Below are 13,301 nucleotides of genomic sequence, written 5' to 3'. Positions count from 1 at the left end.
AAATTCCTTCGTTATTCGTCATCAAAATTAAATTTCTCTATAGTTGCAATTTAACTCAGATGATTGGTTTTTGTTCGCCAATATTTTAGGACGTCACATACTACACAAGCTCATTGACTGCCATTCTCGGCTGAGATTCGGCTCGGCTGAATAGTCACCGAATTTCGGAGCAGATTGATTGATTGATTGATTGATGTTTTCCGCCACACTCAACAATTTTTCAGTTATCTGTGGCGCCTAGTTTTTGTTGGTGGAGAAGAGAGAACCCAGATACAATGTACCTGGGAAGAGACCAACGACCTCCCGATAGTAAACTGGGAAACTTTCTCACTTACCGGCGCGAGCAGGATTTGAACTCGCGCCGACAGAGGTGAGAGGCCGTGTGATTTTGAGCGCAATTTTCTAACCACTCGGCCACGGAGGCCCTCCATGTCTGGAAATTCACATTCAGTCTCGGTCGGATCTAGTTAATGCGCAAATTAGTGACACTGCCGTTAGCTTCAAATAATAAATAAAAAACTAACTCTATCACTATTGATTTCGCATTACTTATTGTCTTTTCAATAGTTATTGTAAAAAATCCTGTTAACTATAAAAAAAAAAAATTCAAAAGTCTGAGTTATATGGGAATAATCAATTATATGTTTCAAAATATTGAAACCAAGGGCAATAACTCTGTTTTCATCAAATTATTTATCTAGTTCATTTTGCTATAGATTTCCGTTATTTTCACAAACATATTGTTTGGTTTTTTTAACTTTAAAAAAAAAAACAGTTTCATGAAATTGTTATGAATACTATTACATCGTTTTAACCAGTTTTTAATGAAATATTGATTATGCTGTTTAAGGAAAACTACAATTTTCTGACGTTGATAACAGGTAAAAGTGTGCTAATTGATAAAGAAAAAAATAATAATACTGCAACATATTTTTATTTGTTACCAAGATATATTATCTGAAGAATCAACAATCAAATATATGATTGAACCTATAATTCTAGAGGGGTGGAATTACCTTAATGTGCCCTTTATCTTCATTATCAATGTAAAATCAGTATATTGTATGATCTCTACACTCTAAAAATGGTGTTTAGATCCTAAACACAAAGTTAAACACATTTCTTGTGTACAGTTTTGAACGCGTTCTAAATCTAAACATGTTTAACACTTTTTGTGTTTAGGTTTTAAACATGTTTAACACTTTTTACGTTTAGGTTTTGAACATGTTCAACCCAATGTGTTTAGGTTTTGAACATGTTTAAATCTCTTTGTGTTTAGGTTTGGAACATGTCTAACTAATTGTGTTTAGGTTTTGAACATGTTTAATTCTTTTTATGTTTAGGTGTAGAACATGTTTAACCCTTATTATGTTTAGGATTTGAACATGTTTACCCTTATTGTGTTTAGGTTTTGAACACGTTTACCTCTTTTGTGTTTAGGTTTTGAACATGTTTAGTTCTCCTTGTATTTAGGTTTTGACTTTGTCTCAATTACAAAATGATTTGCTAACCTTCTATTTAAAACTCAATCCACAGCATTAAAGAGTCTTAAATAGTAGCTTTCTCTTCTATTATAGGAGAATAACATTGCAAAATCTAGCAAGAATATCCCTTGTATTACAAACTGTGTCTATGGGATCCATGATGTTTCAAATCGAACAATGCGGGTTTGCGCGGTTCTTCTCAAATTACATTGCAAGTCCGATAACTCTATTTCTATATTCTAATTGCTGCCGAAACAACACGGTTGACATTTCCGCGATACATGTTAAAGACAAAACCATTAAAAATCACGTATGCACATAAAAGAAGTAAACTATACATGGTTAAATATCTTCCGGCAAGTACAACTTCAACAAGTTTTTTGTCTTTGATATGCTAGTTTTCGCATAACAGGCACTGTCAGATGTTGAATTTAAAAAAAAGGGGGGGGGGCATCAATTGCAACTGATGTTCTCTTTCACAAGATTTAAATGAATTTTGTTCCAATGCAAAGTAAGAGTGATGCATTGGTTTAAATTAACACTAAAGGCACGTCTAATACCAGAGACAATGAATTACACTATTTTTTTTTTTAATTCTATATGTATGTGTCCAGACCTGTTCAAGTTGAAATGGAATTCCAGATCAAAATTTTCTGGATACTCCTAAACTCTGCTCATTTCCAACAGGAAAGGGTTGAAGCCCATAGACGGCTCTTCTAATGGTTCCATCAATTTTGGATATCGACCTCGACAGTGTATACTTGCAATACAGCGTATGATGTACACTATGGTCACTATCGGGGCCTGGTACACTATAGCAGTTTGAAGTATGGCAATTCTGACATGCAGTTTTTTCTGCAATTCGAATTTCATTTACAGAAGACAGGAATATTCTACATGAAGACTGTAAAACTAATGTCAACAATGTTACTAAGCTTATCATGTTCAAAACCTAAACGCATAGACGTTTAGGATTGTGTTTAGACGTTTAGGATTGTGTTTAGCAAGTGTTTAGCATGTTATTTTGTGTTTAGATACTGTATTTTTGCATAGCTAAGCATGTTCTCAGTCTGAACATGTTTAGGGTAGAACATGTTTATTACACTTCGCGTTTAGGATATAAGCACAATCCTAAACACGTTTAGACCTAAACACGTTTAAAAAGTGTTCCAAACTTAAACATTGTTTTTAGAGTGTACTTTCAATATCACTACAAAATCACTATATTTTCTCTACTTTCAATATCAGTGTTATATCATCATATTCTCTCTATTGTCAATATCCCTATAATATTTACATCTTATTATCATCCTTATCTCAGACACGTAAATTATCAAAGAAGGGAACTTGTAAGTCAAATAGTTGATGTTTAAAGTATCTACCAACATTATGTGAATTACATTGTACTTCACAGTTAACATTTTGCACAGGTAAAATTGCAACATATGTTTAACATATGTTTGGATATTCATATGTTAAACATATGTTTGATATATGTTAACCATATGTTTAATATAAACTTCATGTTACAATAATAAGAAAAACATGTGAATATCATATGAACAAATTATATGTTTATCATAAGATAATACAACCATATGTTATTCATATTTTAAACATATGTTAATTATATTTTTGAAAACATACGTTGACCTTTAAGTGCTCCTTTTATATGATTAACATATGTTTGAAAACATATGTTAATCATATGTTAAACATATGTTACAATTTTACCAGTGTAGTATCGTTAAATTTACAGTAAAGATATTACGAGGTAAAAAAAAATTGTGTTGAGTTTACAAAAGCGTCTACCGTCGTATAAGCAACGATTTGCAAATTATAAACGGCTTCCTGTAAGTCGGGTCAAATTGGACCTCATCGAAACGACTGAAATTTAAAATGGTTCATGTTGAAAACTTTTATCAGACACTTAAACTCAATTCAGATCACAAATAACTACCCCATTCCCGAGTTTCTCGCCACCAAATATTTGTTTTTATCACTTGAACAGTTGAATAGTGCATTAACTGCAAAGGAATTTTGTGATCTGATCGCCATTTCATGTTTAGAATTTTGATTTGAAAGTCGGTCAAATTACATAGGACGACATAAGACTGACAATGTTGAATGTTCTGAACTGAAATTTACACTTATGCTTTTTATTCAGGAGTAATATACATGTGATAGACAACAGCGCAAATGTCATGAGATTGATGCGAGAAACCAATGACAGCGTTTCTTACAATAAAGAGGTGGGGCTAAAGTGGATTTCGACTTTTGTCAGCAACAATCCAAAATCGCTGATGCGATTGAACTCTTAACGAATGAGAACCTAGGTCACCTTTTGGCACATATGATGCATCAAGAAAGTCACGCCCTTCTAAACGTCCAAGGCAAACAGAGATTTCTACTACGAGTTATGAGATGATCTTGTCATTAAACAGAACATGTGTTTAAAACATGTTATATTAGTATTTGTCTGTAACTAGCTTTATAACCTTACTTTCAACAAAACATTTCAAGAGGAGAACTTACCTAATATTCGTAGGGTGCACATTATTTCTATTTATAATTATTTAGCATACACTAACCAAAGGCGCAAATGGATTCCCTATAAATGAAGATGGTAGGGAGATTTAGTTTTATACATTTCAAAGGGAGCTTTGTTCAAAATAAAACATTTGAGAAATGTAAATAAACGAATATTTGATTACCATCAACACAAACGATGTATGTAATTACGAGACTCTTAAAAACATTTATTTATTTTGTAATTTATAGAAAGTGAGCTGAACATGTCGTAAAGATAGAAAAAAGCCAAATATAACGAACAGTGATCAATCTCATAACTCCTATAAGCAATACTAAATAGAGAGTTGGGCAAACACGGACCCTTTGATATACCAGAGGTGGAATCAGGTGCCTAAGAGGAGTAAGCATCCCCTGTCGACCAGTCACACCCGCCATGAGACCCATATCTTGATCAGGTAAACAGCTATCCGTAGTCAAAAGCAGTGTTCCAAAAACGGCGTAACAATCGGTATGAAACACGTCAAACAGCATTTGACCCAATGATATTTTGTATTGACAAACTAGATCGCCATAGCGACCATGGAATTTGCGAAATAGATGGCAATAATCCCACATTTCGTGTTTTGTTTTCGTTTTTCTTAATCTTATTATTTTACCCATTATATCTGGGTTAAACTTTTACATGTATGATGGTTGGTCAAGAATGATTCAAAATGGGTATCTTCGCCTTTAGTTTTTAAAATTCAATTTTTTGTCATTGCTGATCGCATTCTTTTGTTTTTCTCCTATTCTATTGCATGTATCTAGGAGACTCATTTACATCAAAAACTTAAAACCATTATCGAGTTTTGACCTATAACTTCTAGTTTTCGACAATGACTTCGATTTCTTTATTGGATACCTACAACTTTTTTTTTTGCATAGCATGTCCCCCAAACAAAATCACGTGTCCTGTGTGTACACATAATTTTGTTTTGTGTCGGACTAGAATGACGGTCCGTCATTGAATAAAACTGTCACATGATTGAAGTCTAAATATTTCTTTAGAAAAACAAAACATTTATTAGGTTTGTTACTGAATACGGGTCCCTTTGTTAAGGTCTACAGAAGGCTTGTTTTCGCTCTCCTGTGTGTGCGTAGGGGTGCGTACGTGCACCAAATTTAGAACTCTCAGTACGTATGTGTGCAATATAAATTCTTCTCTATAAAATGGACATATCATTACAAATACAAAACATGAAATTATTAAATACTGCATTAAAGGGAAAGGCAACCCAAAGATTTTTACATGATAAATGATAGGATTAATAATATGATAAAGATTTGTCATACTATTCTGTTGATATACGGCCTAGATAAGCTTCAGTACTAATTTGAAAACGTTAAAAATTGAAATTCCCGCGATCTATAGAGGCTGCCATGATGTGGAGCGCTTTTGTATTCAAGACCACAAAAATCAATAATTTTGACGTCACACCGTCTGTTCCGGTTTTGATGAGATTCTAAGACCATCAAAGATGTGCATGTGGTCGATCTTCCGAATAATATGTTGGTGCCGACCTGTCAAGCAGTTAATTACACTAATGCGAAAGGGAGATGTGAAAAAAAGTTTTCTTTCGAATTTCCCGACCCAACCAAGTCATTTGAAAAAAAAAAAGACTACGTAAACCGCTGTGGATCCATCATTTGCGTAATGACAAGTTGAGGTTCGAGACATTTGTATGAAGAAACGTTTACCGTCTGCCTGGTCTGCAAGTCGACTGAGCGTTTTCTTTTCTCATTTTCTTCTTACGAAAGAACGGGCTCAAATCTATACGGCTCAAAACTCAACTGTTCGTGATTTGTCATGTTTACAGTGCTACTGATGAAATAAACCGGAACATACGGTGTGGCGTCATAAATTAAACACCAATGGCCGCTCTCTTAGCGGTGGGTAATTTAAAATACATGATAGATTAATATTGATTTAATTGTTAAGCAAGGATTTTTGTTGTTAAAGACTGTCATTTACGATATCAGTAAGTGATACTTTATTCATAAAAGGAACAATGTGGTTAGGGTTGTCTTTCCCTTTAAAGCAAACGATTATCTTTGTATTTACGAAATGGTTATTCTTGAGTTAAAATGAAATGGAGTTATGTCGTTTCCATAGTTTCGTAACGCTCGTTTGTCGCTCCCCCTCCAGGAGGCAGGCGATTATATGTTATGGTTTTAGAAAAACGACTGTGATTTACTGCAGGCCTACATTATGAAATAATAAACTTAATTATATACATCCAAAGCCATTATTACCATTTGATTATTTTATTGACTTGGATTACAGTTTTTACATATACCTAATCATGATTTTTTGATAAATAACAATAAGAATTTTCGATGTCCGGGATCTGTTAACTCGTACTATTTATTTTCGCATGAAAAGCTTTATGGTTTTATTTCATGTAATCAGAGTTTGTAGAAATTACTTTCTCTTTGTTGTACGGTTTATTTTGGTCATTTTTTTTCTACATTCATACCTTACTTAAAAACTGAAATAGCCATTTCTATATAGTTATAATTAAATACATTTTACATATGAGTATTTTGAAAGCTATATACTTAACACAATGGAACATTATCTAAAGAGTTAACACAATGGAACATTATCTAAAGTGTGTACAATACCATTAACTTGCCAGAATGAATTATAGTGAAGGACTTATGCAGGAAAAATAAGTTTCAAAATTAAAACATGAAGGTTATCAAATGGTTTGCTTAGTTATAGTTAACAGGGGATACTTACTCCTGGGTACCTGATCCCACCTCTCATATTTCCAGGTATTCATGCTTACTCCTGGGTACCTGATCCCACCTCTCATATTTTCAGGTATTCATGCTTACTCCTGGGTACCTGATCACACTTCTCATATTTCCAGGTATTCATGTTTGTAATATTCTCAATTTCATATTCATCGTGGTATTCATGACATTGGTCACCGTTCCTTTTCTTCAATTTTCCACCTTACATAGTTATGATAGTTACCAAATAGATGCGGCCGAATTAATGCTTGCATCAATACATTTTCTTGTTTACTATTCATTCAACTTTCCACATTCATTCGTAGTGGATATATATGTAGTAAATCTATAACATTATAACAAACGCTACTTTGCGCATGTCAATGCCTCCTTAACCTCTATACAAATTACAAACAACTGATTGTAAAGATAAGCGTGACAGAGAGCAATCAGGTTTTAATAAAATTTCATTTCAATTACAAATATTTGATGAGGGGCAACCCAGAAGATTGTCTGAATTCAGGTAATCATTGATACTCATAACGATGGTCTCGCAATCTCCAATAATGTCCCACGTGATGTTGCTTTGATGTGAGCTGAGTGTTTCAGCAAGCCACTTCAGCTCACAGGTGCATCTGATGTCGTTGTTGGATAAGTCCACTGTCAACGGAAAGTGGTGTTTTACACGTGTCAAATTTTCAATGGCAGATTTTAGAGCACATGGTACCTCTTTCAAGCTCGTGTTTCTCAGCTCTAGTCGTTCCAGATTTCCATTGTTGTCAAAGGCATGATTTGAAATGTAAAGGATGGGGTTGTTATTAAGTTTGATTTCTTTCACCGAGTGTAAAATTTGGACATCCTGAACATCAATACTATGTATACGGTTATCCGTCAAGTCCAAAGACTTTAGAGAGGTGATGTCAGCCAAAGCTTGCGGGATACGGGATATGTTAGAATTGCGCATGCTTAGATTCTCAATCTGTTTCACAGACCCCGCTGCGTGGTCACTTACGAAGTCTAACATATTCAAGTCCATGCTAACTGATTTCAAATTATGAAACACAGACAGAGCCTCCGGGAATGTTTTAAGACTGTCCTGCTTCAGAGAAACGTTTGTCAAGTAATTCATTATACCTTGTAGTAATGGGACATTCATACCGTAGTCTCCGACACCGGTATTCTGATCAAAGTTGAAGGATTGTAAATAATTTAGCCGAGCAACAGCTAAAGGCAATGATTTAAGCCCCGTTTTACTGAGACTTAAGGTCAGTAACGTCCCGGCGAATCCGTGAAATGCGTCCTGAGGCATAAACTGGAAGGCTGCTCGGGTCAGATTAAGATTTTGTAACATCTGAAGATGCTTTAAAGTCAGTGGCCAATTTAGTATATCGTAACTGCCAAAGGTTAATGATGTCAGAGTCGCTCCAATTTTTCTCAAAACATCTTCTGTAAAATTTTTGTCTCCGATAGAATTATCAGAAACGTCAAGGGACTCTAGAACGTCGAGGTCTTTTAGTGCTTTTGGCAAAGCGGTGAGATAGTTTTTAGAGAGGTCCAGTTTCTTTAACATGGATTTCACAGGTAAAAATGCATGATCCGGAATTCCCAGTATTACCATATCATGAAGAACTAGTTCATCTGTTTGAAGATTTGCAAATGGGTTAACGTAACTGGTAATGTTTCTAAAGTTACCCTTGACAAATGAAACTTTCTTGTAGTGAATACTGCCGGAGAATGTTGGCACCCTCGTTTGCCCGGTACAAGTCACGACGTCATTTTCGCAACTGCACGTGCCATCATAGGAAGTTGGCGGAGTACAATATGCGCGTTTTCCTGGAACAATGCTAGGTTCTACTTCTTTATATAGCAGGGCAAAGCACACCTAACGAAAATGAAACATTCTAATTCAATTGATAAATGGTACACCTTTTACCAATGCATATATTTCAACATCTCAACAAACAAAAATCTCTCCTTTATCAAATAAAATCATTAACGCAGGAAGAGGATATTATATGTTTGAGAATACATGTTATGTTACAATTGTTAATTACGAAATTGGAGAATGTTTCTCATGTAAAACTTAAACGGTACCAATTTTGATGCACCAGATGCGCATTTCGACAAATAATGTCTCTTCAGTGATGCTCAACCGAAATGTTTGAAATTCGAAATAACAATGAAGTTTTGGAGCTATTATAGGGAAAAAACAGTGTGCCAAAAAAGTGGAGTCAAATTCGTCTAAGGATAAGAGCTATGCGTGAGGGAGATAATCCTTCATTTTGAAATGAATATATACCATTAGAGGTGTAGTGATCTGGTTTGATTTTCATCCTCCTCGTTATAATCATTATCCTTATTATCATTGAATCAATTTCTTATAAACATTTATTAGCGTTTAGTGTTATTATAAAATGGACTTCACATTCGTGTGTGAGAACCACACATACATCATACATACCAACAACGAAGTCAACATGGTAAAATCTACAAAAATACAACATTACTGTAATACTGTACAACACTGAATTTCTGCAATTGAAAGACAAAAACTTGAAAACTTATCTTTTGAATATCTATAACTGACCTGCACTGCCAGTCGGTGAATTCCTTCTGATCTGTAGAGCTCTCAGGGTCTTATCTCTGACTTTGGAAACGTCAATCCTATTTCGAAATTTCCCTTATTTCTTTCAAACAGATACACGACTTCGCTATCATGAATCATACAAGAACATAGAGCAAGAGAATCCCTTGATCAATCCTAGAGAATAGAAGAGAATTCTTTATTTCCAAATTAGAGTCTCATAGGGTGTGACATACAATGCTTATGCTTCCACGTGTATATGCACAAACATAGTATGAGAACAGACTGGATAAACTCTTGTTCAGCTTCTATATCATAGAATATCGTGTTTAAACTTGTTATAAATTCTATAAGTTTATAACATTGAGTCTTTAAGTGATGAATATGACTTAAGTTTATTATGTTACATTGTAAATATATAGAATTTATAAGATCCTTTTCAAAGCAAGCATTCATCTATTCTTTTAATTAGTATTTACATGTACATATTAGAAAGAGAAAACATTGTATTTCTCATAGAATAGTTCCTATCTCATTGACAGTTTACTTTGAAAATCAACCAAAAGACGTAAAATCGTAATAGAGTGGAAAGTTATTTCACATTAACGACAATATGTAGATATCAACATTTCAAGGGAGCCAGCTCACGTGCATAAGATGGCATAAATTATATGTAGCTACATGTATGTAGGTTTTAATTCAGTACATACATGTATGGTACTGGCAAAATATGTTATGAAGTGTTTTTTTTTTTCTTGATTCTGCACATGAAGCCCGTGGGGACCCGGGTTAGAATAGGTCCTCAGTACCCCTTGCTTGTCGTAAAAGGCAACTAATTAGGATGGTCCCTCGGATGGGACCGGGAAAAAAAACCAAACCCCATGTCACAGCAGGTGCGGCACGATAAAGATATGCCGGCGATGGTGACGTTTCCATGAGTGAAAAAATCTAGAGCGGGATGTTAAACAATATCCAACAATTCTACACGTGGCCAGTTGAATCATTTTTGTTATACCTTTATTAAACACTTTCTATATAAATCAATATAATAGCAAGTCCAATAATTCAAATGTTCTCACAGTAAATGTTGACCGTCCCTTATTGTTTTTATGTTGGACTGCTCAGTCAACATCGAGTCAACTTTTGACCTACGACGTCACGCCTCATTTGCGACAATACGATCAATTTAGGCGGACACCTCGACAGAGTAATGCAACAAGATTTTGCAATGGACAGGTTCGTTTGAACAATGAATTGTTACTGATTGAATAATACATAATACATAATATATATATATATATATATATATATATATATATATATATATATATATATATATATACATACATACATACATACATACATACCATACATACATATATAACAGCAAACGTTTTATTATTTGATTATATATTATTAGAGAAGGTATAACAAAGCATTTCTAGACTGAGTTTTCGGTCAACTAGTGTTATGTTGGACCCTCGAACCAAACTGTTGCCTTCGGCCTCAGGCAAGAGTTTGATCCTCAGGTCCAACATAACACATGTTGACCATAAACGCAGTCAACAAATGTATAATATTAACTTAGATTTAAATAAAGGGGTTGAAATTGACTACATTCGATTTCGCAGAGGAAGTTGTTTTTTTTTATCAAAACGCTTTGAATTTGCGTAATTTTGTCATCTTTATTTCATTATATTCTCAATAATTCTTGTACTAGACATGTATTTTGCCTATGTAATTTATGATACAAATACTATAGAATCAGTTCAATTTCAAATGTTGTAAATTCATTTGTTTCATTGATCTATTTTTTCCGAAAAGAACACGGCTCTTAACATCGTCTATATTCATTTTTCACATTGTAACACGAGATATTTCACCCTAAATACGAGTGGTGCACAACACGTTACGGTCCTGAATATACATTGCGTCAATATAAGGAATAGATGGAAAATTTACTATATGTACATCTTATTGTAATTAAGTTCCAGAATTTCTCTAAGAATTAAGCGTAATTAATGACTGTACAGTGATTTACATTTAAGTGACCATTGTATGATTTTTTCGCAGGCAATGTTGGGTCATTATGTAACAAAGTCTGTAGATATTAGTCCTCATCTTGTTTAGATCAGGATAAACGATAAAGATGTCTTTAGCATATCATCAATTCAATGAATGAATCCTATTAACTACACATAATGTTCAGCTGAAATGATTCACCAACTTTTCAATTCGACTCGATTTCGATTTTAATCATTCGATTCGATTATTTTAATAGTAACTTGGTTATTCATAATTTACTTTCAATCACTACATATCATGTTATTGATTTTCAATAAATAAATGGAATTTTTTTTTCAAAAAAGGACAAATTTTAAACATCCTCGACTAAATTAAATTGACATAAATTCCTTTAACTTTTTAAGTACAGTGTAACTTAGATTTAGAGAAACTTGTAGAAATTAGATATATACTATCACAAATAGTTTTTAAAAAAAAACTTAAAAACATATGCTAGTTTGACTCAAGAAGTTGTTTAACCACTCAATGGCACTCATTTCAAAATTGCAGCAAATCATTTGGAATAATCAAAACAAAACTCACATTTTTTTTAATCTTGGGAGGATCTTTGAGCACTAGAGTGTCATCATGCTCCTCCATTGTGTTTGTATTAGTGCCCCAAGTATTGATTGGACGTTTTCTAGCCAATCAAAGGCGCCATTGTAAAGTGAAAAGTGGATAGATAACTTATACACATTCTATTCTTTTGTATTATATGCTTACTCCTCCTATGCACCTTATCCCACTTCTGGTGTGTCCAGGGGTCCGTGTTTACCCAACTATCTATTTTGTATTGCTTATAGGAGTTATGAGATTGATCACTGTTCGTTATCTTCACCTTTTATTGGACCGAAACGAATTCGCTCAATCGATTTGGCTGACAGAATCGCGGTTTCTGATGCATCGTGGTGAATCATTGCACCCCTAATGTACAGTATATCTAATGTATTCTTTCTATTGAAATCTGGGTGGATATTATTTCACATGTGATTTCGTCTTTTGAAAATAAATGTATGTATATCAACTGATCTGTATTGCAGTTATGTGGCAATTAGGGTCGAGGTGGGGACTACCGGTAGCCACATTCTCTCACCAGAGGGCACGTTACGCAAACTTCACTTACATCTCCGTCAACGCTTGGAATCACGTGACAATATAACGACATGATATAAACAGTCATTCTCGTTTCCTTTCCCTTTAAAGGTTCTGGCAACAAGTGATACATCAGACTCTTTTCAAAGCCTACTGGTACTTTATTAAGTACATTTTTACCATGTACCTGTTTGTATCTTATTTTACAAAATTTATCGTATCTTTACAGCCTTCCTTACTTTTGATTCCATGTTTACATTAAATTTCCAGCACGTGGATGTCCTACATTCATACGCATATTACGAAGTAGTTCCTTTAGGATCCGAAAACCGATTTGAAACAATTTACAGTAAGCATAAATTTAACTACACCAAAAACATTTCATAATAGGACTAAATATTTAGTCCAAAACACAATTGTTGGATATTAGAAACCTTTACAAGATTTCTGTATAAGGCTGTTGACAGATCTAGAGGTATATAGTGCGAGTATCGCACGGGTAGATAATTACGTGAAAAGTTCCATCTGTACGAATAGGTTGGTTCTCTACCTTTTTACATAGTAGACTGTAGTGCATCGAAATAGAAAATGTAAAATTAACAGAAGAAATGAATGATCAACACTTGTCCCCTTACCCCAGGCCAGGATTTATAGCTTTGGTATTGGGGGGGGGGTGTCTTTTTCAGACAATTGTGAAGTCACCTCCACCGGCTGCCCCCTCCCCCTTACTTCTTTTTGAAAAAGGATGCATCGTGCCTGAATATTAT

General features: G+C 34.2%; 1 protein-coding gene across 2 annotated transcripts; it reads right to left on the bottom strand.

Moving 5' to 3' along the window:
- Positions 1-7,235: 7,235 nt before the first annotated feature.
- On the bottom strand, positions 7,236-9,555 carry LOC125677147 (toll-like receptor 7). 2 transcript variants are annotated; one of them, XM_048915112.2, is made up of 3 exons: positions 9,382-9,555; positions 9,256-9,281; positions 7,236-8,676 (listed from the first exon to the last, which is right to left on the bottom strand). In XM_048915112.2, exons 2-3 carry the CDS (start codon positions 9,271-9,273, stop codon positions 7,267-7,269), a joined length of 1,428 nt encoding a protein of 475 aa, XP_048771069.2. In that variant the 5' UTR covers positions 9,274-9,281; positions 9,382-9,555; the 3' UTR covers positions 7,236-7,266. The 2 variants fall into 2 exon arrangements, with proteins under 2 accessions (XP_048771069.2, XP_056014541.1); XM_056158566.1 differs by lacking the exon at positions 9,256-9,281 and having other exon boundaries at positions 7,236-8,695; positions 9,382-9,524.
- Between the last annotated feature and the right edge of the window lie 3,746 nt (positions 9,556-13,301).

The sequence above is a fragment of the Ostrea edulis genome, chromosome 3 (assembly GCF_947568905.1).
Source record: "Ostrea edulis chromosome 3, xbOstEdul1.1, whole genome shotgun sequence".
Lineage (NCBI taxonomy): Eukaryota > Metazoa > Mollusca > Bivalvia > Ostreida > Ostreidae > Ostrea > Ostrea edulis.
Note: the sequence above shows the minus strand (reverse complement) of the source record. Positions and strands in the feature narration are given on the sequence as shown.